The 27,635-nt window shown below is 44.4% G+C and overlaps 1 protein-coding gene across 5 annotated transcripts in view; it reads right to left on the bottom strand.

Annotated features, from left to right (window-relative positions):
• Window positions 1-13,192: 13,192 nt before the first annotated feature.
• The window catches only part of CAMKMT (calmodulin-lysine N-methyltransferase), a 371,890-nt gene continuing 357,447 nt past the window's right edge, over window positions 13,193-27,635 (bottom strand). For 2 of the 5 annotated variants that reach the window (XM_070572774.1, XM_070572778.1), the window contains 2 exons: window positions 19,392-19,523; window positions 13,193-13,754 (listed from right to left, as the gene is read on the bottom strand). In XM_070572774.1, coding sequence (XP_070428875.1) covers window positions 13,677-13,754; window positions 19,392-19,523 — 210 coding nt within the window. In that variant the 3' untranslated portion in view covers window positions 13,193-13,676. Of the gene's footprint in view, window positions 13,755-13,851; window positions 13,866-15,628; window positions 17,372-18,260; window positions 18,659-19,391; window positions 19,524-27,635 lie in introns of those variants that run through there. The other 3 variants (XM_070572777.1, XM_070572775.1, XM_070572776.1) reach the window with 3 other exon arrangements.

The raw sequence follows: 27,635 nt of genomic DNA on the forward strand, positions 1-27,635 counted from the left end.
ATGGCTGTAGTGACGTCAAATGCCATGGAATTTTCTGTATCTTCCTCCTCTACCTGGCAACCAGGCAGCAAGGCAACAAGCACCCAAGAGATGGAGTTGTGTGTGGGCTCCACTGAGCTGAGAGTCAGAATTACCCAAGAATAATTTCTCCAGGGATCATTTGTACAGTTTTCTTGTCCCTACCCACAGCATGGCAGCTAATTCTCGGTCTCCTTTTCACCTCTTGCTTCCTCGGGGAAGAGCCATCTTTTGTTCTGTCCTCCTAGAGACGGTAATCCATCCCAATGAGTTTATGTGCTGCCTCTCGCCTCACCTCTTCTGTTTCCCTTCATTTTCAGTCTTTGCCAATAGCAGAGATGATCAGAAGCAGCTGACTCACCCTGTAAGAGGGTGAGTCATCACACTGACACACTTGATTTCTCTGTCGAAAATTTGGTTTCCACCTTGCCAATGAAGAAGGGAAGAAAAGGCAGAGAAGGGATGTCTCTGGCCTTGCTGAGCTGGTGGCCCTTGAGCCTAATCTCTGCCCAGGTGAGCTGCCATAAGTGACCCTATGTGGGAGCATCTGCTGGGGCCACAGTGCTTGACATCATCCGAGAAATTCTAACCAAGTTCCCAACGTCTGTTTTGGCGGTTAGCCATCAAGTCCCAAAACAAAGGAAGCATTGAAGGTGATTCTAGAGACTGGCCACCAGGACCACCCAACCATGGCTACCACATGGGGTCCTAGGAGGCCAGAGCCTCAAGTCTAGGGAAAGGTCCTTTTGAGGCAGTCTCTGTGTGTGTGTGTGTGTGCGCATGCACGTCCCCACACACGTGTGCGAGGCAGGGAATGAAGGCTTGGCACACAAGTTGTGACAGGTGGTTGACCTTCAGTCGATCTGTGGTTGGGCCCAGAGCTGTCTGCATCTGGTGGAGGGGACTGTCTGGCATCTGGTCCAATCGCTCACACCACGGCCGCGGAGCTAAGGGCCTTCGTTCAGGCACAGCTCACAATTGTTGATCCGCTTTGAGAACTCTACCAGGTCTCACAACCAAGCACCAGTGATGCCATCCGTCTTTTCCTGTGCATTCAAATTAACCTCTAAACCTTCTTTTTAGGAGGGCCTTTCCTCTGGGCAAGGACGTCACAGGCAGAGTGGCCAGAGCCATGGCCCAGTGGCTGGGCACACCATTTCCTCAGCAGAAATGGGACAAGGCCCAAGATAAGATGGCTCTCTCCTTGGGCAGGTCATTTCACCTCTCTGAGCCTCAGTCTCCTCTGTAACAAGGGGGGTAGTAACAGCAACAATGTCCGAGGACTGTTGTGAAGATAAACTAGGAGTCAGTGTAAAGGGCTTGGCACGATGCCCGGCACACAAGAGCACTCAGTGAAGGTGAGCTGCTGCTACTGTTTCCCTTTGGGTCCTTCCAATCCTCAATTGGGGCGTTCTGTCCTTTAAATAGTCACAGGATTGTAGGAAATGTGATCTCTGAAGACGACTTTTAGAAGTGGTTCTTGGGAGGTTTGTGACATTTCTGCCAGTTCCTAAATGCAGCCTAGAAAAGAGGGTAGGGATGGGGCCGGGGAGATGTCCTGGGCTGGCTCTTACCCAGCCTCCTTTCTCCAGGCTTCCCATCCATCATCCACTCAGTGCCAGGTGGTAGGATGCCTCAGTGACTGAGGCATGGCCCCTGCTCTCAGGGTCAGCACACTGGCCCTTGGGGACATCAAAGGGGCCAGGCTTGTGTCCCAGAGCCCGAGGTAAGGTCCCACACTTGGCACACACACTACAGACAGACCTGGCATTCAGGATAAGTCCACATCCACAGCAAGGAAACATATTCACTCCAAGTCGTCAGAAAGGTCTCATCAGGGCAGCAGTGCTGATGTCCCCCTCACTGCTCCCAGAAGTCTAGCCCTCTGGACCAGAAAGATGCTCCCTCCTTATTCTCCAGCCCTCAGCTAGCTCCATGTTTTCCCCTGCCTAACAGACTATAATGGCCTCTCACAGTAGGGGCCTCCAACTTCCTCTCTTGCACCTCCCATTCTCCTCACAGCAGACAGTGAGCTTCTAAACAGAAATCAAGAGCATGTCACTCCTCTTCTTAAGATCCTCCAGTGGCTTCCCACTGAAATAAAATCCAGCTTCCCCTCCATGGCCTACAAGATCCTGCACCATCCTCGCATTATACCTTACTCTGCTCATTCACTATGCTCCACCCACCTGGGTTCTGCAGATTAGCTCCTGCCTCAGGGCATTTGCACTTGCTGTTGCCCCTGCCTGGAATGATCTTCCCTTCAATCTTCAAAGGTTGACTCTTTCATTAAACTAAAATGCTGCCTCTGAGAGAAAGCTTCCTTGACCTCGTATCTAAAGGAGGCTCAGTCACTTTATAAAATATCAATTCATTCTCTTGTCTTCACTGCAGCTATCCTGATTTGAACCAGTCTTACTTGTGTCGATGTAGGTTGCCTTTCTCCCTCCAGTAGAATGCCACTCTGTGACATCAGGGCATTTGTCGGTCTAGTTCACTACCCTCCCGAGTGCCTGGCACCAGTTGGGCTACGATGAGTGTCTGTGGGATGAGTGAATGAATGAATCTTTACCGCATAAACCCCACATTCCTGCCAAGTCAAACATTTCCTGAAAACTTCATGAGCTTTATGCCCCTGGCAGGCCCTTCCTCTCACTCCCAGGACTTTCAAGCCCTCAAACAGAGTCTGCCTCCTCTTCCATAATGTAATTGCTCCTTCCGTTGATCTCTACAACCCTTTGCCAGTCCTTTGCCATGGATCTGTTTTATGTGAGGACATGCTCTGTCTCCCTTACGAGTTTATCAGCCCCGTGTGGGCCGGGACCCCCCAGCTTCGTCCTCATCTTCCTGTGCACAGGGAGCATGCACAGTCAGATATGTGCTCGGCCCAGTCAGGACAGCCCTCCTGGCTCCAGGTAACACTGTGGACCAGATGCATGGCTTTCGACACTTGGGTTCTCCCCTTTCTGCTCCTTGCCGCAGTTCTTGGGGCCCCTTTACTTCCTCTAGGTCCCCAGTGTCCTCTGCACACCCCCTTCGCTTCCTCTCCCCAACCCCATTAAGGCCTATTCTTGGCTCTTTCACACCAAGGACCATGAGAGAGTCCCCACTCCCAAGAGGAGCCTCATTTTCACAGTAACCCCTGCCTTGAGCCAAGGGGAAAGTGTTCTATTGGCGGAATTTCAGAACCAATGACACATTTTTTTCCCCACCCAAGATCTTTTTTGTGCTCTTTAAATCTTGCCACATAGGGGATTACCTGCTCTGCATCTATGGAGCTCAGTGGGGCCTTGTGACCAGGACAGAGGCCAGTCTCTGACCCTCTTCGGTCTTTCGCTGAGTACCCCCAAGAGTGCTGGATGCCTAGAAAAACAGGATGAAGTGTAATATCCTGGAGGTTATATCCACAAAAAGAACAGAAATGGGCTTCTTGTCCTACAGCCCCATCCTGTCTAGCCACTGCCTCCTCCCTTTCTAGAGTATGAGAAGACATCAGGCAGGGCCAATCTGGGGGGCCAAGAAGGCATTAGAAAATGAAAGCCCCTGTTCCCAATGCCCGTGAACTTGCAGATGACGAAGCTGGAAGTGGAGCGTGTGGAGGTTCCGTCCGTGGTTTGTCCTCCACGCCTCCACACAGCCTGGCCTTCCAGGCAGGGTGAGGCAGGTAATTGGGGCAAAGCGCTTGCATTCCTAAAGCAGTAGGTTCACACTTTTAGGTTGACCAACCATATCTTCACCTGAAATTTTAAGAGGAAGACACCAGCAAACCCTGTTAATTCTAGGTCAAACACACACGTTGAATCAGTTTGCTCCTCTTTCTCCATTGTCACCGTGTCCCCAGTACCTATTGCCATTTTCCATCACGAGGACCATGACGTCATAGGAGGCTCCTGCCTGGAGTCTCCACTTTCTGCAAACTTCTCTCGCTCCGGCATTCAGAAATCTATTAAAAATGTGCATCAATGATGTCATCCTCACTAATCCAAAGCCTTCAATGGCTGCTCATCAGACTCCAAATAAAATCCAAACTCACTAAATTCTGCACAGTCTGGCCCTCGCCCATCTCACATCCCTCCACAGAAGGCCCCAGCTACACTCCTCAGAGGAACACGCTCTGGCCCCCCTCAGGGCCTGCCTTCCACATTCCCCATCTGAGCTCCCACCCCACCATCATCTCTGCATGACTGCTCCTTCTCACACTGAGACCCCCTCAGAGAGGCTTTCTCCAGCCATCAGGTCTGAAGTAGGGCCCTTCTACTGTTTTCTACCAATAGGACCCTATCGGTTTTTCATAGAACTTATAATTTATAATTATTTTATAAATGCACTGGCACATGTTTATTGTTTAGAAGGCAAGCTATGTGTGGGGAGCAATTTTGTCTTTCTCACTAGGCCCCAACGTGTAATGGGGTCTTCTCGTTCACTCTTAGATCCCCTGCATCAAACAGGGTGACCAACCCACAACAGGCATTTCTTAGATAAGTGAATACAAATGGAGGAGCTCAGGTCCCCACTGCTCCTCTCCTCCCCCACCTCATTCAGTCTAGGGCAGAGCAAGGTGAAACCGTTGGGGTCATTCCGGAACCTCAGGGGAGAAAGTCCTCTGAGAAGCACTAAGTATTCTCTAGGGCCAAGCTGATGCGGGACCACTCTTTCTTGGCAGTACCAGAGAATTCTAACTCCCTGAGATGATCAAAATCTCTGGCTCTGATTGATAACAATGTTTTTATCTTGAATACTTCAGATTTTACCGTGAAATAGGAAATTAAATTATCTAGTTCAAAGAGGAGGAAACTGATGCCCAGGCAGATAAAGTAGCTTGCCGAAAATCACCGGCTTGTTACTGGTGGAGCCCAGGCTAGAATCTAGTTATTTGGAGTCCAGTGCTCTTTCTCCTCTGGCCAGTTTTCTCTCGTGTCCTCTCCTAGGAGCTCGAGAGTGATTTGCTTTTGTAATAGGCTGGTTTTCTGAAGGGTTAGTCCTGCATCCTATTTTTGTATTTTCAAAATTTTAGTCAGTAAGTAATGAAACATTTCGGCAAAAATTATATCAAAAGTTTGGGTACACTTAAGGATGCAGAAAAGTACCTCAGAGAGAATAGATCCAGGACTGTATCAGTTATCTATTGCTGTGTAACAAACTGCTCCAAAACTGAATTGCTTAAAACCACCATTTATTAGCTCACAATTCTGTGAGTAGCAGTTTGGGCTGGAATCAGCTGGGCAGTGTTTCTGCTGGCTCACTCACTCATCCACACGGCCATAGTGCATAGCTAGGTCTGCCCAGAGCTCACTGGTCCTGGATGCCTTCACTTGCATGGCTAGAACCACGGGAATGAATGGGCCACATGTCCCCAGTGTCTAGCAGGATAGCCCAGGCTTTTTCACATGGTAGCTGAGTTCCAAAAACATCGAGAGAGCAAACCCCCATGTGCAAGTGATTTTCACATCTCTGCTTGAACTCACATTTACTAATATCTCCTTGGCCAAAGTAAGCCAAGTCAAGTTCAGAATCAAGTCCGGGGAGAGACAGACTCCATTTCTTGATGGGAGGAGCTGCAAAATATTGCTGTCTTTTTTTTTTTTCCTATTTATCACAAGGGCTAAGCTAGGTTCATCTAGTCTGTTGGGGGTGGGGAAGGAGGCTGAAGGGAGAGGCTAGAAGTAGTACCTGGCTGTCAGGTGAGGGGAAAACACTAACAGACCAGGGAAATGCAAGTTGGAGACCCTGAGACCTCTGGCACCCAGCCCAGGTCCTGAGGCCTAGTCTTTCAGGGCCTCAAGTGGGCTGACCAGGAATACTGGGAAGAAAGGAAGGAAGCCCTCCCATACTCAGGAGATGTGAACTGCTTCCTTGTCCTACTCTCCCGGCATCATGAGATGCTGCTTATATAAGTGGTTTAGCCAAAAAGAAAAAAAGAGCAAGAGAGAGAGAGTGCCTTCCACTCAAAACACAGGCCAGCCAGAGCGGTGGCCTCTGCTCCTAAAAATAAAGCCTGTGAAGGAAAATGAAGGCTAATGCACCTGGAGGTGAAAACACAGGTCAGGTGGGCAAAGCTTTTAAATGTACTGTCTTCTGTGCTGGGGACAGCATGGTGACATTCCCCCAAGCTCAAGGAGAGCCGGCCATCAGAAGGCAGATTGCAAACCAAGACAATGATGGGCTGAGCTCCTTTTCTGACCCTGTCTGACAGAAACATGCCAAACTTCCAAATTTCTCACAGTGGTGGGCTGAAAACGATCAAAAAGTAGAATTTAATTTATAAAGTGGTGTTCTTATTTTAGGTCGCGGAGGCGATTTTCACACAACAAACCAGTATTTTCAGACCCCTCAGCCAAAGTGTCCCAGTGGACCTGACCTAGGATGGTGAGGTGATGGTGCCCACCAGAAAGGCAGAGGGGCTCCCAACGAGGTGAGGGAGGGACGCTGCTCTGAGGCTTTTTCTTGTAGCTTCAGACAAATTAAAAACCTCCTTACCAGCCATTCATTCTGAGGAGGCCTCTTCCTTCCTCCGCAGGGGGGCTGCAGCGTTGGAAGGAGATCGGATTCTGGGAGGCTGGGCCTCCCAGGGCTCTCAAGGAGGGGGAGCCTGCAAGAATGGAAAGAGAGAGGCCCTAACCCCGAAGAGATTGGCAGGCAGGGAGTGGGGGCAAAGTGCAGCCCAGGTCACTGGGAAAAAAGAAATCTCAAAGTAAGGGAGTGGGGGAAAGTTCCACTTCCAGCCTAATTATGAAAGAAGCCTGGGTAGGGAGGGGCGGGAGAGCCCCGAGGAGGGAGAAAAGGGAAGTGAGACGTTGCAGAGAGCAGAAAGAGATTTTCAGGGGGCACCGGCTATTGAGGGAGCACAGGCCGCGCAAGGTGCCGCCTCTTCAAACAGAGGCCGGTTAAGAACCGATTTTGAGAGACCTGGAAGCACATTTGCTTGGGACTCCCAAAGAGGGAGGGCGAAATGCCCCATTAAGGGTGGGACGAATTGATTTCCCAAAGAAGAACAGCACCATTTCCTCCAAATGCCCTCTCCAGTCCTCCTTAATCTGTCCTGGAGGCAGCAGGTGACCTCTGCACAGGCCCCTGGAGGCGCCTTTGTTCTGGGGCATTCTGCAGCCCGCCCCGCCCCCACCCCTTGCACCTGGGCAGCAGCCTCCGCATGCACTTGTCCACCCTTGGCTGGCTCGCAAGGAGGGATGGGCGGATGCCTTTGTATGTGAAAAGCCACGAGTCCTCCAACTCCTGGTTTCCCTTGGCTTGGCACATTCACAGATGCTTTTCCTGTTCACTCTGACAGCCACAGAAACCTACTCCCAGAGAAAAATAGCTTAGCCTGCAACACTTGATCTGGTAAGACAAGTCTGTGACTGAGACTACCAAGCGGGAGACCCTCGCTCTTCCTGGCGAGAGCCCCGCCCTGCAGAAACCCAGGTGTTCCCTGCTGAGTTCTAATCCAATCTCTCCGAGTTTGGCTAATTTAATTGCGTAATGGTCCACACCTGAGACATCCCCTTAACTCTCTTTAGGACATTACTTAGCTTAAAAGAACTAATGAGTATTAAAGACCGGGACTTAGACTTGAAAGCTTTTACCATCTCTAAAACATCTGAGTCAAGCAGAAGAAACCTGATTGGGGGGAGGGGGTGGCTTCCCAGTTAGAAAAAGCAACAAGAAGTAATTAAAGTTCTTGCTAAGTGAGTCTGAAATATGTATTTAGCTCTCGTAAATTAAATACCCTAGGTTTTTAAAGAGCGATTTCCCCAAACATCTATTATTCACATCAGTAGGACAGACGGTAAGCCACTAGAAGATTTATAGAAACTAAAAGACTTCCTATGCTAAAGGTTAATGAAAGCGTAATTTGAATCATGAAATCTTTATGTGTCGGCTCAGTTTACACCGAGGGCTCATTAAGGATGCTTTGGTACGCCGGCTGCAGGTGACGTCACAGCGGGTATTTAAATGGGCGGGGCCAGGCTGCTGTGCGTGTAATTCTTTAAAAATACAAAAGCGTCCCTCTTTCCTTTTCTGTCTCTCTAGCCGTAACAACTTCAACGACTGTCTTGGTTCCACCCCGAAGATTTCACTGAGAGAACACGTTAGAGGGAATCAGGAAGCAGAGAAAAGGTCACAAATAAGCACCTCAGGAACAATGAAAGCTTTTCTCTATGCAGCAGTGGGAGAGTTGCTAGAAAAACTGGAAAGGTATTAATCAGAAGTGGCTATAAATCCTCTGGAGTTTTGCTCTTATAAAACTCCTCAGAGAAAGTCTTGAAGGAAATGCAGGTCAAAGCCCGAAAAAGCTCTTGATCAGAGATTGCTGGAGGAAAATCTTCCCAGACGCTGGTTAATAGGCAGCAATCACCCCAGGAGTGGGGAAGCCAAGTACGCTTGAAACATGGTTGCAATTCCTAATAGGTCTTGTCACACTTAAGGCACTGCAAGCTCCGTCCAACGAACAGCTGAAGCTAGCTGGCGATTCATAAAGCCAACAGTTTAAAGTTTATTATGATGAAAGCACTTAATGACAGCCATCGCTAGGGGCCCATCATTTATAAAGCTGTGCTGAGTATTAGACATGTAGCATGACCACCAATTTTATGTCACAATTGCTACCATAAAATGACCTTTGGTGATTTTTGCTGCATGTGGTGGACAGCTCTTCCTTCACATTAGTGCTCTGTGGCTTTCTTTGCAGACTATTATGCTGTCTAAAGCTTATTTGGCACTGTCGTGAGCCTCAACCCTTGTTATTACCCCGAAGGCCTGTCTAAAAAAAAAAAAAAAAAATCTCATGCTCTATTACGCCACTCCAATAATTTACAGTTCTTACCAGCCTTGGGTAGTGTAATATTTTAATGCAAATATGCTTTACCATTCCATTTTATTTAAAAAGAAAAAAAGTTCCCGTGCTTCTGGCTAGCGCAATATCCATTTGATGGCAGTTCACTGAAATCAGCCCCTGATTCCCGGTTCAGGTCTCATTCAATGGGCACTCTTTTCCCTGGTCAGTTAAAACCCTTCTAGGAAAAAAAAAGGGTTAATTAAATTTCCCTTGAGAAAGAGAGTTTTTTTTTTTTAAGATCCTGTGTGTGATAAACCCACCTAGGGCAGAAACACCAATTCTTATTTTCTGACATCCAGTCCCAATGCGAATTTACATCTGAGCAACATTATTTAATTAGGATTCCATTTTCCAACCTGCTTTGTATAGTTAGAAAGTGTTTGAATACCCAGCCACTTTACTGCTCCCATGTAAACCGCGGCTGAGAAAGTGGTCTGTGCCTGCTTCACCACCTTTAAATTGTGTATATAATTTTATAAATGATATAAAATCTGCTTCTAGTCCCTGAAAAAAAAAAAAACACAAGCATGGCACACTGCAATTTTGGAAGGATTTAAAATATGTGATTTCTGCTGGTACCTACTGTATTGGGTTTTATATAAAGCTTTTTTCAATAAGGTAAATTGTTACATGACAAACTCATCTTCCACCATTATCATCTGCTGTTTGTGTTTAACAACAGGAGTCCCGCTCTAACAAAACTGTTGTAATGGCTGTACAAATTACTCAGCTGAAAGCTTTTCACCAAACAAAACAGTATTAATCAGCAGTTCTTATGAAGGTGCTAATTAAAAACAATTTTCTTCCTCAGTTTGCAATACTAAAGCCATCTTCACTTGCACAGTTTCCAATACATAGCTACTGTATTCGCTCACACTTCAGGCCCCCATTAACTATTGAATCTCCTATTAGCCATTTTATTACATTTCTGTTTACAAGCTTGTTGACATTTTAAAAGTCACAGTATGATCTGTTTTATCTCTTAAAAAATGTATTAATTGAAAAGTCAGGGGGACAAAAAAGGCAAAATATAGACTCCAAATGCACAGACTTCCAGGGCAGAGAACACAGGGAGCAGTTAGTCACAGCCTGGGCAGTCAGCTCTGTGGGTAAAACGAAATCTGAGAATTAAAAGTGGCATTTCAGGCTTAATGGTTTGTTAAACACCAACGGGCTCCTTCCTAATTTGGAAATAGTCCACTCAGGAAAACATATTTGCTCTCTGTCTAAATTCAGTTTCTAAGGAGACCCAGTCTGACTTTCAAATCAATCTTTCCTCTATGGGATACACTCAGCATAATTATGACATTTCATACAGTCTGAACTCAGGGGATTTTGATTTGGGGTGGGGAGTGTTCCAGGAATCTGGGAACTGGAACCTAGATCTAGGGTCTAAATAGCCTCATCTTCGCTCTAAGTGCGTGGGTATGTAGGTGTATCTACATAGCCTGTGATTCCCTGCTCCGTGTGGGTGCCCTGATCCCTCCCCCAGAGTCCAGTGAAAGGGTCCTGCCAACAATGCCACCACATTGTTTGGTGTAGATTGGAAAAGAGTCAAATGCTTGACTAAGCACAAAGACAGATTCCATGGAAGCTGAGTTGAGGGAAGGGGACAGTCCATTCCTATTTTTTTTTTAAAAAGTCTAACCCTTTAGAGAAGGTATGCTCTGCTTTGGTAGCGGGGAGAAGGGAAAAAAAACACCACCACAACCACCTCCTGCCAATGGTATTAAAACCAGGTTCTCCAACCATCAAAAGCAGTTAACTAGTTTAGGACAGACACCTGGCTGTTGGAATAGGGCCCCAGAGGGCCACTAATCCTTCCATTCACTCAGTTAACTGCTGGATCCCCCAAATTGATTCAACAGGTATGCAGTGGTAAATTCAGCCCATACTGAAGCCAAAGGGAAAATCAGCAAGGGGCGGGCAGCTCTTCTCTGAAAACACCCGAGGAACCAGCCAGAAAAGCTTTTATGGCCCCGACAAGTTTTCTACTGAATACTGAGCACCTAAATTACCCTTTCCCTAATGGAAGTTACATTTTCACGCTCAGTCAAAAAGCCAACAAAATACACAATTTATACAAAATAGCATCAACCTCTTAGGTAGTCTTTTCTAGCACTTTTATCCCAATTCACAGCATATGTCTTACTATAAAATAAAATATATTTCTTATAACCAACTTGTATGTGGCTGTTCATATCACCACATTAGAACTGACCACAGGCAATATTAGAAACGTTCTTACATCCAACCAAATCTACTTAGTAGGACAAAGGAAAACCATGAGTTTTGTCAGAAGATACAGGTACATGGGGAAGGGTAATATCATAATACTTCTTATGAGTTCCTAAGCAGACAGGCTTCCTTTTTAAACAACCATGTGCATAATTGCATAGACAGTTATGGAATGGGGCATTTCAACTGCAATTATACAACCTAATACTGATGCGTAGAAATAATTCTTAATCATAAAGTTCAAAAGAAATGTAAATGGATAAACTTTCTAAAGAAGCTATATTTTTCCCTTCTCAATGTTGACATTTTATTAAAAATTTGAGAAAATGAAAACACTTTTAAATTATTCAATAATATACAACATTAGTTTGTCACAAACTTCCTAAGAGCCCAGACTAGAGATCTTTTCATGTGAGGATCCCATAAAGAGCAGATCTATGAACTCCTTAACATTTTACAAAAGACTTGAGGTTTTAATCACACAGTAAGTGTATTTCTTTAGTAGGTATCTTGTGGTAAGAAGAGCTCAATTCTTACGCCCTGTCTCAAGCTTAGGTAACTGTACATGCCACTCTCAGATATTTTTTAAAAAAATTACTAGTTTACTTTTTAAAATACAGTTTCTCTCAGAGAAATAAAGACTGGATTTCTACACCCACAACACACGAATGCAAATTGAATTCTTGCCAATTTATGTATTTTCATGAGAAAAAAATGAAAATATTCTCATGGTACTGCTGTTCTATATTCTCAAAGAAAAAAAAAAGAATAGAGCATCTAAGGTGCTACTGCCAGGGATGGGTTTTCTTTGTCTGGCAGATTTAGTTGCAGGTTTTACAGAAGAAATAATTTCTGCTGTATTTTCACCAGTACAAATGGAACTACCTGAGTTGCCTTTTAAAACATTCCAAATTCTAATTTTTAAACAAGAAAATATGAAGCCAGTGTGCAACCTATACAGTCGCCAAAGGAGAGCTGCCACTAGCTGAACCACTCAGCTAAATGGCTGGTTTGCATTGCCCTGGTCTTTATCTAGCACTGAGAATAGACTGCTGTTTTATCCAAAGAGGAATAAATTGCTGTTATTGTGATGTTAGCCCATCACTTGGCATTGCAATTCAAGTTTTTGTGAGAAAGAAATGTATGATCTAACTGCGACTTGACCTATGCCTTCCGAGATCCATCTAGGTGCTCTAATGGAGCAGAAAAAGTGGTGACTACAAGGACATGCAAACTGATGATGAAAAATTTGTTTGATGATAGAAGTGAGCAGAGAAGACATTTGAGTCGCTGTTTTTATGACAGCTAAGTTTGTTTAACATGCAAAGGGATTCGCTCCCAGTCTCCCACCTATCACTTTAATTGCATCACACTAAATACACGCATTGCCTCGACTAAAGAGATGAGGATGTATAGCTAACCTACTAGGGACATAACTGCTAAAGTGGGCGCAGATGATTCCTTACAGATGAACATCTGAATTTCCACAAAAGGCATTAGAGCATCTCGTGGATGCATCCTTGCACTTGGCAAGGATGTGCGTGGGTTCCCCGCATAAAGTCATTCGCTCTTAATCCTGGATAGCACCTAGTAAATGTTTGCTCTCCACTTGAATCACACCATATAACTATATAGACTTACTTTAAATAAGATAATTGCGTGGTTGAGTTTTTAAAAACTCCCCCTGGTTGCCATCTAGTTTAGCAACCATTTATTCAAAATTTCTCAGGAAAGGACCTATTTTAAAGAGACCTGGAGAACAGCAGCAGTTAGATTTGAGCCCTGATAAAGGCTCACTTTTCATTCATAGTCAGCGCCTAAATGTGCTCTTCTTGTACCTAAACAGATAATAAGCACTCAGCACACTCCTCCTCCTTGACACAACACATTGAGACTAATCGCACATAATTGGAGAGGAGGAGCAGAGGGCTGGCCACGCTATTGTGTCCAGAGGACAAACGGTCAGTTTAGGAGGCCTTGGGCTGATGTAGTCATTTCTATACATCTATAGGGAAAAAAACATCCTGTTTAAAAGGAAAAAGAGAATGAGCGAGCAAGACAGAGAAAGAGATGGGAGATTTAACACAATTAATGTGAGGGAGATCAAACAAGATTTGCTTTATTTATTTATTTTTAACCAGGAAAGAATCATGATGTTCGCTGTGTGTACAGATTAAAAACTACTGGCACCAAGATAGAACAAAGACCAAGAGATTTTTTAAAAGGAGGGTGGGAAGCACGAAAAGAAATTCTGTCTCAATTAGAGGGAAAATTATTTAGGTTGCTCACAAGTCCAATTCCAATCTCAGGCTGTTTACGGATATTTAAAGACAAATGAAGGTTTGGTGAGGGAGGAGCAACAAGCAGACTGAAAAACGAGGAGCCCAGGATGGCTGGGGAATAACGTGGGTGAGGACCGGTGGACTCCATAACCCCCAGGCGAATGTCACATAGGTGGTCGGGGTCGGAGTCCTAGGGGCTTGCAGTTCTCAGGGAGCCAACATTATACCCATTACAGATTCCTGTTTTTGTGAAAATATTCCCTGTGCACTTGATGTTTTCTTCATCTTTTGGGCAGCTTAATCTTCTATCCATTTTTGGTTAAAATAAGCAAAAGTGGGTAATGAAGGTTTTCTTCATATATATCCTGGTTTTCCTTTTTCAACTGAAAACAATAATAGAGAAAAAAAAGCAGGTGAGGAGACTCAGATAGGAATTCTTACCAGTCGATTTTAATGTGAAATATAATGAAGACTTCTTACCTGAATATATTGTTCTGGAAAAATAAATCATAGAAAAATCAGAGTAGTTCTAGGTGACTGACATAACAATACTATGCATCAAGATAGGAATCTTGTTTTCTTTCCTTTTGCTGAGGGTAAGGTGTTTTTTTCATAAATAGCCAAACTTGTTTGTGACCTGCATGAGCTGTGGGGCACTTCACTGCAAGGAGAGCCGAGGGCTCGCTCATCTTCCCCAGACCAGACATTGGCATGGAAGTTTCTGCTCTTGGGCCTCTCTGCCCGCTGCCAGCGCCCCGGGAACCAGGCAGGCCGGCACTGCCTGAGCACCACGGAAAGGCTTGTGGGGCCTAAGACGTCTCAAAGACTCTCCAGCTGCTTCGTAGGAATTTTAATATGAATGATAAGTAATTCAAAATTTTTTTTCTCTGAGGACGAAAATCTATTCCAACAATTAGATTGGCAAGCTTCGATACAACTCAGGTGAAGTTCTGAGGGCCTTCTCACGATAGATTTTAAAATCCAGAGTTCTCAAATCTAAAGCACACTTTTCCCTCATTTGGCTGGAAAAATTCAACAGTCATTTATATTTATTTTAACAAATAATTTGCTATTCATGAAGACAAAACATTTTTGAAGCTTGTGTTTCTGAGCCAATTGGTAATTCACTTTTTAATTTATAAGGATCAGAAATAAATATTTCTTTTAATTATACATGGAACCAATTCTTTATGGTTTCAAATCAGACAAACATGCCCCCAACCCCCCAACCCCACCCTACCCTGAAGCTAAATGAATGGCTCCAACAGGACACTTTCCTGGATTAGTAGCTCTGCGGCATAAGTGGAATCTTTTCAAACTACATGCTTTTTCTAAATCACATTCCTAAACTGTGGCATGCCCTCCCTATTAGGGACAGGAGCCACGAGCCAACTTTTCCTTTTCCACCGGGGAACATAAAGCCATCTGGGTCTTTACTTTCTGATCCGTTTTCCTAAGAACTGGTGGTGGTCCCATCACTGAAGGAACTTCATTCTGTTTTCTTCAATGGAGTTTGTTCTGTTTACAGATGATTAGTTGTCTATTTAGGAAGATCCTAGTGGATTTTTGTTGCCACCAAAGTAGCAGCAGTGTTAATCCTAAGCACATGTCCCTCAACATCACTCTTTAAGCTAATACAAAAAAAAAAAAAATGCTGAGAAAATGGCTTCACAGATTTCCCAAACCAAACCCACCAAGTGGGACCTACCAACTGTAAATACCTTTGTTGCCAGTTGCCCTAGTGATAACAGGAGCTCACTGAAATATTTTACAGAGCAAAGAGGGGACCAAGCCAGCAAAATGCTTCCTCAGGGATTGGGGATAAGCGAAAGTTGATTACTCAGCGTGAGTCAGCTGACCTGCTCACTCACAATGCACTAATATACAGAGACTCAAATGAGCTCTTTATAAAGTCCCTGAGGTAATATGTGGGATAAATAATTCTTCTGTAAATATGGGTTAGAAATCACTTTTAACTTGGATTCTATGCTGACCTCTGGAGGCCAAAGCAGAGGCTTCTTTGCTAGCAGGGGCCGGGGGCCAGCCCCACGTCCACTGTGAGCCCTTCCCAGAATGGGGAAGAGCCGACAGCCTCGGAGGCAGTCCTCCACCCCAGCGACAGATCATTTCTGTGATGTGAGGGTACTTGAACACACACAAAGCTGTTAGGAAACACTTGCTTTGGGGGAACATTATGTGGTTTAAGAATCATTCCATTTACTTAGGCTGTACTTCTTGGCCCAATTAATAATTATAATTTTAAGAAATAAAAAAACACCTTGAAGAAAATGAACAAAAAGCAAATTGTGAATAAAACAATTTTTCAATTTCGTAGGTTAAAACAGGGTCTTTGAGGACTGAACTAAATTATATAGCTGCTATTAGTAGCGTTATGCTTTACTTCATTAATTGGATGTAACACGCTCAGCCTTGCCACGGCACGAACAGCAGCAGTGGGAGTGGAGTTCAGACTGTTTACCCTTTACAGTATCCACAATTATCAACAGCACACCACACAGATTAGAAGCACCAGCCACTTGTAATGTGGCATTTTGAATAGATAAGCAGAAGTGCAATATGGTCGTGCTTTTAACGCAATGTACTGACTTCACAGCCGGGCCCAAACCTGTTTTCATGGCTCAATACAAAAATACAGAAAATAAACACACGGGTGGTTTTGCAAAAGTTAAAAACCAAAAAAACCAAACCTATGGCACGTAAAATTGTATTTCAAAGCGTATTTGCATGAATGAGAGTATTTTTATCAACAAATTTCAAGCCAGCTGTAATCTCTAAGTCACTTCTCTACCTTGCTAAACAATTTGCTATCTTAACATCCTAAAGGTTCCGAGCCACACGGTAGGGCCACACATTTGTTTCCCAGCCTGGAGGAGACCGAGAGGTTGGGAGGAGAGGGAACTGCTTTATTTTTCTTCCCCATTGCCTGGAAGAACAGAAAGGCAATATTTTTAAAACATACTACACCTTTGGCTGCCTGGTTCCTGAGCACGTTGGCTGCATGGTGTGGGCACAACTTAACAAAAGCACTGGCAGAAAAGTGCAGAATGGCACCGTTTTGATTACAGGCTTGCTTTTTAACGGAAATAAAATTTCACAGTTAACAATGAGAGGTGAAAAGTTTAAGAGGCAAAGCTGTTCCTCCTGATCACTGACTGTTAATCAGCTTCATGGGTGGTTGCCTAAATCTGTAGATTTTTTTTTTTTTTACTTTGCACTACTGCCAAGATTGTAACTAATTTTTTCCCCTGTTGTAAGAGGAGGGGTGAAAAACTCGGCATAGAAGGCAGCTGTGTATGAGTGACGTGAGGCACTAATGCACAGGGCAAAATTAAAATTCATGAATCTCTTCACAACCATTTGTGTAACAAGATTAAGACGGGACAGCGGAAAAGAGCGGCATTATCAGGCGTCTTACAGTCCTCCAGCTGGTTACGCTCTATTCCAACACAGTAGGGCTAAGAGGATAACACGCAGCCTGAAGGAAAACGCTGCTCCTCCATTTGGGAGCAGGCTCGTCCCAGGGACCATGGGGGTTTGGCCAGAGATGAAGAGGAAGAAAGCTGATTGCCGCTCAAGATGGAAAACTTTTAAGCCCTGGCTATTAGCACGCGGCAGACAAAAGCGGCCAGGGTGGAGGTTCCCGGCGGCCTCGCGGGTCCCTGCGCACCCCCGGAGCCCTGGGCCGGCGGGCAGGCAGCGGGCAGGGGCCGAAGGGGACAGGGGTGCTGGCTCCAGCCTTGGTCCCCGCGCCCGGTGAAGTGCACTGGGGCTCGGCGAGGAGCAGGGACGCTTCCCGCTCGCTCCACCTTGGCCCGCGGCTCACTGTCGGACCTCTGGGCGAGATGCTCCCCGGGCGTCCTTCTCTTGCAAAGGAGACCTCCCCGAGCCAGCCGGAGTTGGGTCGTCGCGGCCTGTCTCCGTCCAGTCAGCACACGGTTAACCGCGCTGCTGGAGCAGGAAAGCCGAGCATTCCACGCTTCTGGTACAGAACAGACAAGAGGCATTCTTTTGCTAGAAGCAGGAGAACACCAAACCAGCTGCAATTGCTCTCATCATTAAAAAGATACCTCATGGGTGCACGTTTATGCCATTTACCCAGGGCGCCCCAACTCTGCACAATATTCTCCTAGGGTTCTACTTTCCTGAGAACAAAATGCAACTCACTCCTCACAACAGCAACCAAAAGAGGAGGGGAACTGTTTCTCAGTCCAATGTCAGCAAGGGGGGGAATTTAACTTTTAAGCAATTAGGAAGAGAGAAAAACTAAGGCCACTTAGTTATTCATGGAAATTTACTTTTGTGGCACCAATCAACCAGTCCATGATTATTTATGGATATGGTGCACAATATAAAAGTAAGAGGCACATTTAGTAATTTATGGAAGATGCTATGCTTAGCAGGGTAGTGTACAACATTGGAAATAAAAAGAGGAAGTTGCTGTCCAGTAGGTGCTGACCATCTAAAGTTCCAGACAAAGCAGCGGTGGCCACGGAGGACTCGAATGCCTTGCATGTCCCCAACACACTTCCTCAGATCTTGAGGGGAGGAGACGGACGGTATAGGCACAATGCCGCACATCTCTGCTGCTGGAGAAGCCCCTGCCTTTGCTCTCCTCAGCTGTGGCCGAGAAACTAAAAGCATTTGTTGTTCTAGGGAGAAAGTGAGTGACATGACCCTGAAGCAGCCGTCAGCTGATCCCTGTAGCCCTACCCCAGCCACGAGAGAAGGCTGTTTTTATCCCTTTGAGTGGAGGACCCTAGGGGCCTGGAGAGACCCTTCCCCAACCAGGTGAAGCCCTCAGAGCCATTCCTTTCCTTCTGGGGAGGGGTTGAAAAAGGGAAAACATCATTCTAGAGCGGCAGGTAAGATTTCAATAACATGCCATTCTGTTTTTATTTTCCGATTGTAAGCAAAGGGCCTGATTCCACTGGTGAGAGGGAGTCATTTAACCCTTTCCGTTCACCAAGCATCATTTTTTTTCCAGCGGCTAAATGGAGCCCTAGAGACCCAAAGAAGTGAACTAAATTCCAGAAAGCGATGATTTCCTTTCTCTTGCTTGAAAGATCAGATGCACTTTACATATAATTTCCCAAAAGTCAACACACTTCTACATTATATCATAGTCCTGGGTAATAACGAATGCTGTTCACATTTTCCCAGGAGAAAATTAAGGTCAGGCCTTTACTTTTCTGCAGGCACAACTTGCACAATCGTGACAAGTCAGAGTCTCTTGCCAAGGTCAGACTAGCTCAGAGAAGGGAGATTTCTGTAAAGCACAAAATTACAGAAGTAATACATGTTCTATTAGTAACTGTGACACGTATTAGCAAACGTGAGATTCCTAAAAAGTTTTCAGTGGAACGCTTGCCTCTCAGTGTCCTATATTGCTCTATACCTATAAATAATAAAAAGGCTGATAACATTGCTTTATGTAAGCAAGCTTAGAAATCACTCTCAGATAAGTGCTTTTGACCTAAATCTTGTAGCGCCTCGATCTGACATATAACCCCACAACTGTGAAATTCTGTATGAGATTTAACAGTCTCAAACTGCCAACTGACCCAGCCATAAAGCAAGCAGAGATAAAGACTTACAGTCCAACATGATACAATTAGACATCCACCTTCTATTTATTTCAGTGCAGCTAAACATTTAACCTACTTAAAAGCCGAAGGTTTTTCATTAAAATATAAATGCTTGTTTATCATTCATTCTATGCCACCTCCCCTGCATCCTACAAATTAGTCTATTATGAATGAAAAGATTAGTTTGTTTCAGAGAAAGGAGTAAACAGAAATGGTTTCTGTAAAATCCTTCTAGACATGCAAAGATGAAAGATGGCTTTACCACACAAAATAATCAGATACAAATAGCTGTTCAGAAGCAGTACACCTACGGGGGACTTTAATCAAATATTTAGGTTACCTGCCAAAAAGACCATGATCTCTTCAAAATGCAATGCGGATTAAAGTGTTATCTAACACAAGCAGAAAACTAACCTTGGAGTGGAAGTTTGAAATGTGTTCATCATAATTTTCATGTCTTTGGATAGAGAAATCAGCTTTTTCAGCTAGATTGCAAAACTGGTTTAAAGTATTCCCTCGGCGTGGGGCGAATACCATTGCTTTCCCCTAGAACATTAAAAAGGAAATTCACACATTTAAAAACTGGAAGGCAACCAAACGTAACAGACATCGCTCAAAGCTTTTAATATACTGCTCTCAGGTAGAAAACACAATTGTTCTTGAGATGTCCACACAGGAGTGAGAGTAATTTCAGTGATAGATGTACATCAAATAAGAAAATATATATATATTTCATATTCAAATGGCCAGTTGCTATGTTTTATCCTTTTCAAACAAAGCATGTAATAAACCAAATGTGACTCAATGTTGGTATTCTGTACAACAGACAATTCTCTTGGGTCTAGTCGTTTAAACCATCAACTAGATTTTAGAGTAACTGGTCCAGGGCAGCGCCACCCACCTTGCGACTCCTTAGCAGCTGCCAACACATCTGCAACACAGCTCCAGAGCATGTGGCAGCAGTTGTGTATAAATGTTAGTTTATTGTGCCCTGAAAATTCAACGCCAAGAAATCCTCCATAGAGACAAGTAACCACAATCCCTACTGGAGAATATTCACATTCCAGTCCTGCTGCCAGCCTTTTCCAGGACCATGCTGTCGGAGACAAGGCTGTAGGATCTTGGTTTCCAACTTCATTGAATCCTTCATAATGGTCATCATTACAGCAAAACAGCTCCTCACAGTACTCAAGTGACTGCTTTTCAAAGAAACTGGTGTAATGAGAGTAAACGGGCTTTTCTAAATAAACTGTACAACCTTATGAGATTGTTGCAGTGGGGAGAATGGGTGGACTTGAATGAAATATATACAAGATTTTAGAAGACCATCTGACATGAAACTCCACAACAACCATTTGCTAACTACTGGTCATGTGGATTTTTCCTCTCCCTCTTAGATGTCCATAGAATAGCTAACTTTAGTATCTTCTTTTTATTTGTTTAAAAGATGACTGTATGCTTCTGCTAATTTCAAGGTCACACTCCACCTCTATGAAATGTAATGTAACTTCAGGTTTTGAGGAAACCATGAAAATATATCACACTTTCTTATGAAAGGTGGTTTATCATTCATACCTGCCAACTATTTAGTGAGCCTCTGGTACGTGTCAGACACTGGGACAGGTGCTGTATATACGTTGTCTCATTTAGTTTTCAAACTACCCAACAATGTAGGTTTTATCAGCTCCATTTTACAGGATGCTCAGAAAGGTTGAATAATTGGATGAGATGACACCACTGGTAAATGATTGGAAACTTACCTGACTCCAATGCTGATGCTCTTTCCACTACACTACATTACCTCCTTATTAGTAATAGTGATTAAAATAATAATAATAGCGGCCACTGTGCTAGGTGCTTCACAAACCTTGCTTTTAATCCCCTCAACAATTTTTGCAACAACCTTGTACGGTAGACTTTTACAGGTGATTAAACATGCAGTGAAGGGTTTGAAGACTATAAGGAGGAACTGTGTAGCAGAAAGGGTTCCAGGCTTAAAGAGAGTCTCCACCATTAAACAGCTGTGTCACCTCAGGAAAATCAGAAAAGAAGTCATAGAGCTGTTGGGACCTTGGAGATGACATAGTCCAATCTCCTCATTTTGCTGCTAAGAAACTCCAGTCATCCTCGCTGACCCACTGAGTTCTCTCATCCCTCCATCCCATCCTGCCCTGCCTTTTTACCCCCAGCAAGGTGTGAGGATCAAATGAAGTGATGATAGAAAATAATTTGAAAAACAAGGTTATATAGGTGTAAGACTAGAAACATCTATACCACCTAACAGTGCTATAAAACTTCTTTCAATTCCCTCTCCCCCTTCCCTCATTTACTTGCAAGAAAATACACTGATACACTGTCCTGGACATCAAGTGTGTTTTCCTACTGTGTTTACATGGACATGTCACACTCAGGCATATCATTATAGCAGCACCAATCATGCCACTACACTTAGAGTTCTGTCAGCTTTTCCAATATTAATTGCTATTTTTAGGCGGTTTTCAAACTTAGCAGCAAAAATTCATTTTGATGTGAAACTGGATATAACACATGGTCTCAGCAGGGGAGCAAAAGTCTCCATTAAAAAAAAAGAGGGAATTCTAGTAGGTCACTCTAGTCATTTCTAAGAGCTGGTTGCCATTCTGGATTTTTGAATAATGGAAGTTGTTTTATTTTAAAGTCATCTGCAAAAATCGTCTTACAGTTACAGTTGCAGAGTTGATTTTTACCAGCTGTTATCTAAGCTATATATCATAATGTTTACGGAGCTACAGGTTTCTTGGCTGGGCTGAGGTTTGCATCCACAAAGCACATGCTTCCCACACCCCACCCCCTTGTTGGTTGGGGTGAGCCATAAGGGGACTGCAACTGAGCATGTGCAGCACTCTCTGTCCAGAAAGCTCTTTCTTTCTTGAGGCCTCAGTTTACCTGTCCTTCCCCAACCACTCTATCTAAAACAGCAGCCCCTCCCCCATCACTCTCCACCCCTCTCCCTGCTTCAGTTTTGTTCTTCACACTCATCTCCACTGACACTCATCATATCCTTGTTTTTACTGCCCATCTCTTCTGGCTGGAATGTACGCTCCATAACAACAGGATCTTCTACTGTTTTATTCATTGCATTTTCTCAGTGCTTCGCACATAGTAGACACTCAATCAATATTTGTTGAGAGAATAAACTAAATTCAGATGTTGAATAATCTGAAAAATACAAGTCTTTGGGAATTCGAATGCCACATCCTATTGCTTATTCTTTAGAAAAGATTTTCTCCCAGAAGCTTTTACAGAGTCAGCGGCTACAGTGAGATTTCAGAGGGCAGCAATCCGTGCACAATACTGTACCCACAAGCAAGAGAAAGAGAGAGCAGGAGTTTTAATCTCTACTCAGCTATGAGTTTTAAAATGTCTTCTTTTTCATTTTATTGAACACAGACACCTTTGAGATGTGGATTAATATTTAGGAGAGACAATAGGACATCATCCATTCATTCGATCAGCATCCACTGAGCCCTACTGAGTGCCGGCAGATGCCCCACAATGAATGGTTTTAGAGGCCCCCTTATGCCCGTGGAGCAGGACACTTTGTCGTACAATCAGAGGAATACGCCTTACATTTTAGGCTGCAAACATCAAAACAAGAAAAAGAATATAGATTTCAAATTAGCCCATCACTTTAGAAAAATTATTTTCAATTTACCAAAGCACAACTTTCTAAGCATTTATAGTCACAGAATCATTTTAAACTCAGAATGAACACTCAATTGAATGTAAAATTTTGACTGATGAGCAGAAATTTGAGAAAATTCATTTATCCCTGGAGAAGAGAGAGAAGTAGTTCCACTCAACAACAATGATATTGTTTACATTGTGAGCTCAGTTGTTGTTATTTTGCTAGACTAATCTATACTCCTATATTAAAGGGTGTGTACTTCTGGAAAAAATAAGTATGCTTCAGATTTATTTTAAAAGGAATATGCTATGCCAACGAAATGCCTTTATTCCTTTTTCATTTCCAGGCAACCAACTATTAAATACTGGTTACATGTTTAAGCTTATGTTTATTTTTTTCTTTACCTGGTTTCTGAGATGCTGGCTTCGCCTGCTTCCTCCCCTCCACCTTTCTGTCTCTGAGCTCCCTTTCCTGGCTTCTCTTCTCCACCTGCCCCTTAACTGTCCATGGTCCCCAAGGCTCTGCCTACTTTTTTGTGTTCTGTACAGTTCTAGGTAATTGTACTGAAGTCCATGACTTCAACAATCACTTATTCATCAAACTCCCAAGCATATAATTGGGAGTTCACCATTCACCATTGCCCAGGGCCCATACTCATATTTTCAGGTGCCTACCAGATCTCTCCATGGGGATGTTCTGAAAGTACCTTTAGCCCATTCTATCTAAAAGGGGGCTCAGTATACTTGGTCCCAAAACCCCTACCCCTCCTAGGGCACTACCCATCTCTCTCTCTTTCTCTGACACACACATACACACATAGACACACACACACACACACACACACACACATCACACTCACACTGAGTACCTTCTGGTACCAAGCACTTCCATACCCTTCACCTTCAAAATGAAGCTAGACACCCGGGAATCATGCATGGCATTGCCTTTTAAAACTCTTCAATGCCACATCCCCCACCCACATCACTGTCCTCTGCTGCACATGGTTCTTAAACTGTGTTTAAGAATTGCTTCAAGGGTGACTTGGAGGGGTAAAAGGAAGACCAAGAGAGAGGAAGTGTTAATCTTCTCACATCCAATTTAACTAAAGCTGCTTCACTTTTATCTGTTTTATAACTGGGGTACTGGCTAAAAATGTTTTGACCAGAGGGTTCTGCCATTTAAACAAGATTGAAAACCACTGACATGGGTCCCACTTTTTGGGATGGTAGGCAAAGCCCAGCATGACCTGACCCATGCCTATCTCTGCAGCCTAGTCTCCTAACACTCCCTCTTAGCCACCTTGGGCTCTAGTCAGGCCAAATTCGTTGTGGTCCCCTGAGTTCTTCTTTTATGGACCCCATGTGTCTTCAAACAGGCAAACATTCCCTTTGGGTGGAATGCTTCTCTTACCTCCAGTTCTTTGTCTGCCTGGTGAACTCTTACTCATCCTTCAGCACCCAGATTAGACACACTGTCCCTGTGATGCTTTTGCTGCCCGGTAACTGCATCGGGTAACTTGATTGTTTCTCATGCTAGACTATGAGCTCCTTCAGGGAAGGATTATGTTGTACCTTACTCTATCCTTAGGTTAGGCAGTTGATAAAGGTTTGTTGAATGAATCCCTCAGTGAATATCCATTGAGGTCCCTCTTCTCCATCTTCAGATCTTCACTAGATCCTAACTGGGTAATTCCAGGTAGAAGTTGGTCCACGTTGGACCCTGAGGAGCCTTGCTGCTTGCTTTCAAGCTCTCTCTTACTCCAATCCAGCCTTTATGCTGTGGCCAAAGTGACCTTTCTAGAACCCACATCTGACCACACCACTACTCAAAAGTTTTCAATGACTATTATCCATACAACAAAGTCCAGTCTCTTCATCATAGTGTTCTCAGCCTTTCATAAAATAGTACCTGAAGCTAACTCTTTAACCTCATCTCCTGCCCCTTCCCAACCCTAACTCACAAACCACTCAGACGCTCTTACACTCTAGCCAGAGCAAACTTCCTCTTGATCCCCAAACACCACATGCTTGTTCATACTCTACACGTGTGAGCACTGTTCCCCTCACCAGGAATGCGCCCTCTGAGGCTTAGAATGCCCTTCTTACTATTTAAGACCAAAATCAAATACCGCTGCCCTGGTATTCCTAGAGAAACCTTCCTCAGGCAGTTAGTCACTCTTTGTGCTGTATTCCTAGTACCCGCCATACTGCAGTGTAATTCCTAGTAGCTCAAGCATTAATCTGCCCTGCTAAACTGTAAGAGTCCCACTGTGCTCGTTATTCATATTATACTCCCACCCCACATTCCCCAGCACAGTGCCAGGCAGAGAGTAGTTGCTCAACACGTTTGTTCAATGAAGACAGAATTCAAACCCTTAAATATCTCACCTTCTGTTGAAGGTGAAGAGTAGAAAGAGTCACAAAACAAAAACAGCACCAGGCTATATATGATCAGCTGCTGGGCTGTGGGAAGCCACTTTGCACTGTCCACTGTAGTTCCGCCTGAGTGTGTTACATCTCCGCAACCAGATTATAAATGCCTTGGGGGAAGGGACTCAGCACTGCACATGCTGAATAAGCACCTGCGTGGACTTTCGAAAAGAACGTCTAGGGGTAGGCCCTGCTCTAAGTGTCTTAAAATCATCTGGGGACTCTATCCCTACAGCCAGGTGAGCCAGGTATAGCTGAACACAGCTTCTGACCTCTGTCCCAGCAAGCAAACGAGAACCCAAGGGTCCTTCAGCACCACCTCTGTTCCTTGCACTGAGCCCGCACTCAAGAGGCAGTTCCCTGAGATAAGCAAAAACGGAGGTCTGTACAGATGTGTGCAGAGATGTTAGATTAAAAAAAAAAAGATGAGGAAATCTGTCAGTAAAAAGAAATCGCTTCTAAAACATTAGTCCATGGTTTACATTTATAGCATCACTGGATAAAGGTGAGACTCTGGGAATTTGGCGGTCAGTTAGGGCCAGTTTCTGAAGACGGTTAAATGAATTCCACAGGGATATTTTTGAATTCTTGGCAATCGGTCAGCAGCAATAACAAGCTGGAGAGCCGTCAATATTGCATCTCCGTCAATCTCCTCGTGGTCCTGAGTAAATTCACACTGTCCAGCTGGCTTGCCTCCTCTCCCTGTACCCAAAGCCGTTTCAGAGGAATATTAGTGGCTACCGTTTGTTGGTTGTCATTTCTGGACTAAAGTTCAACTTGCAGGCTGCTGTGGCTGTATTTTAAACTACATTTGGGTCCTCTATTTCAGACATTGCTGATGTTCTGTAAAGAACACGATGACAGGGGTCCCCTATCAATCATCAGCAACAGGAAGCTACTCACCTGAGGGAAAAAGGTGGTAGGGGGAAACATCGCTTCTTGGAATGAGTAAAATTCGCTGATTTCATTTCTTTGTACTACTTATTTTTTTTCATATGTTAAGTTTGCTAGAGAGTCCCTTGTAGTACTCTGGCAGGAGTCAAATGTCTTCATAGTTTCTCTAAACCAGCAAGTTGAGAAAAGTTTCCATTTGGGGCAGGTGACAAACATTTCCTGCTGAAATTTGGAGCTTCCTGTAATGACTTTCCGGGCACAGGTCCCTGTTTAGCTGAGGATCTAAGCTCAGCCCTGGGATCTGGCATCACGCCTGAGCCAAGCCTGGTAGCTAAGCTTCCTCCAGGGGCCTGTCCCCCCTCATTCATGATCCCATTATAAAAACTGAAGAGCAGGGAAACCCGTCCCCCCCATCTATTTCCTTTGCTTCTGGATTCTCTGACCCCAGACAGCTGATTTACCCTAGCTAGTAATCAAGAAACCACAGTCCCCAAAATGGCAGAATCCATTTCTTCCCACAGCTTGACACTTGAACCTTCATGTGGCAATTATTTCATTCCTGCCATCTTGTAGTAATCTCTCCCCTCCTCAGTGGGGGCTGTCTGCAGTAAAAAGTGTCATCTTCATCCAGGGAGACAATCCTCCAGAGACCAATGCAGGTCCTGTGGCAGGTATGCAGGACACGAGTGCAGGGGAGACGCAGCATGCCCAGTTGTGTGTAGAAGTTGTCAAAGTTCGGGTCAAGAAAATGGTGTATTCCCCTCGCACCAGCATTTCTCTGAGGAAAATGCTTGGGAAGAGCTCCCATATTCTGTGCTTACCACAGCCAGAAAATCTCTCTGGTTCTTCTTCAAGATAACAAGAGCTCGTATATTCAGAGACAATTGTGTGCTACAGTTTTCCAGTGCATGGGCTTGTTCACTCCCCATTTTACAGATAAGAAACTGAGGCTTCGAGAGACGAATCTAGTAAATAGTAAAGCCCAGATTTGACCCTAAGCTTTCGACCTCCAGGGCCCAAGTATACCTTCTCTCTGCAAGGAGGACTTCGGACTTTAAAGCTGATGGAGCCCTCTGGAGCTTAGGTGAACTCCCTCCCTTTCCCTTGTTGGGGAAAACAGAGTGAGAGAGGCAGTTCCAGAGATTGTCGGTGCTAAACTGAGCCTGGAGTTCAGGCCTCCCCTCAGCCAGGCCAGCATCCCTTTGGACAAGTGTCTCATGTGTATTAACCTTGACAAGCTAATACAGCAATAAAAAAGAATGAGCTCTCATTCTGGAGCTCCTCCTGTGTGCCAGGCACAGTGCTAGGCGTTTACATATGTAGAGTTTCCACACCAGCCCACAAGGTGGTACTCATTCTTGCCTTTTCACAGATGAGGAAACTCAGGCTCAGAGAGGCTAGAGAGTTAGCGGGAGCAGACTTGAGTTTTGTATGCAGATATTTTTGACTCTTTCCACTCACTATACTTTACCTTCAGAAAATGGGGGCCTGCTATGAATTTAAAGCATTTGGCTGACGTGTAATTTTTGCTGAGCACCCTGAGAGCTTGCTGTGTCTCCCATTGAACTTGCTGAGCCTTGAATTACCAAGAACTCCAAGGATCCACCAAGGTGGCCCCCCTAAGTTGTTCCTTTGTGGGTCTCTGTGGCACCTTCAGCCTCTGGGCCA

The sequence above is a fragment of the Equus przewalskii genome, chromosome 14 (assembly GCF_037783145.1).
Source record: "Equus przewalskii isolate Varuska chromosome 14, EquPr2, whole genome shotgun sequence".
NCBI lineage: Eukaryota > Metazoa > Chordata > Mammalia > Perissodactyla > Equidae > Equus > Equus przewalskii.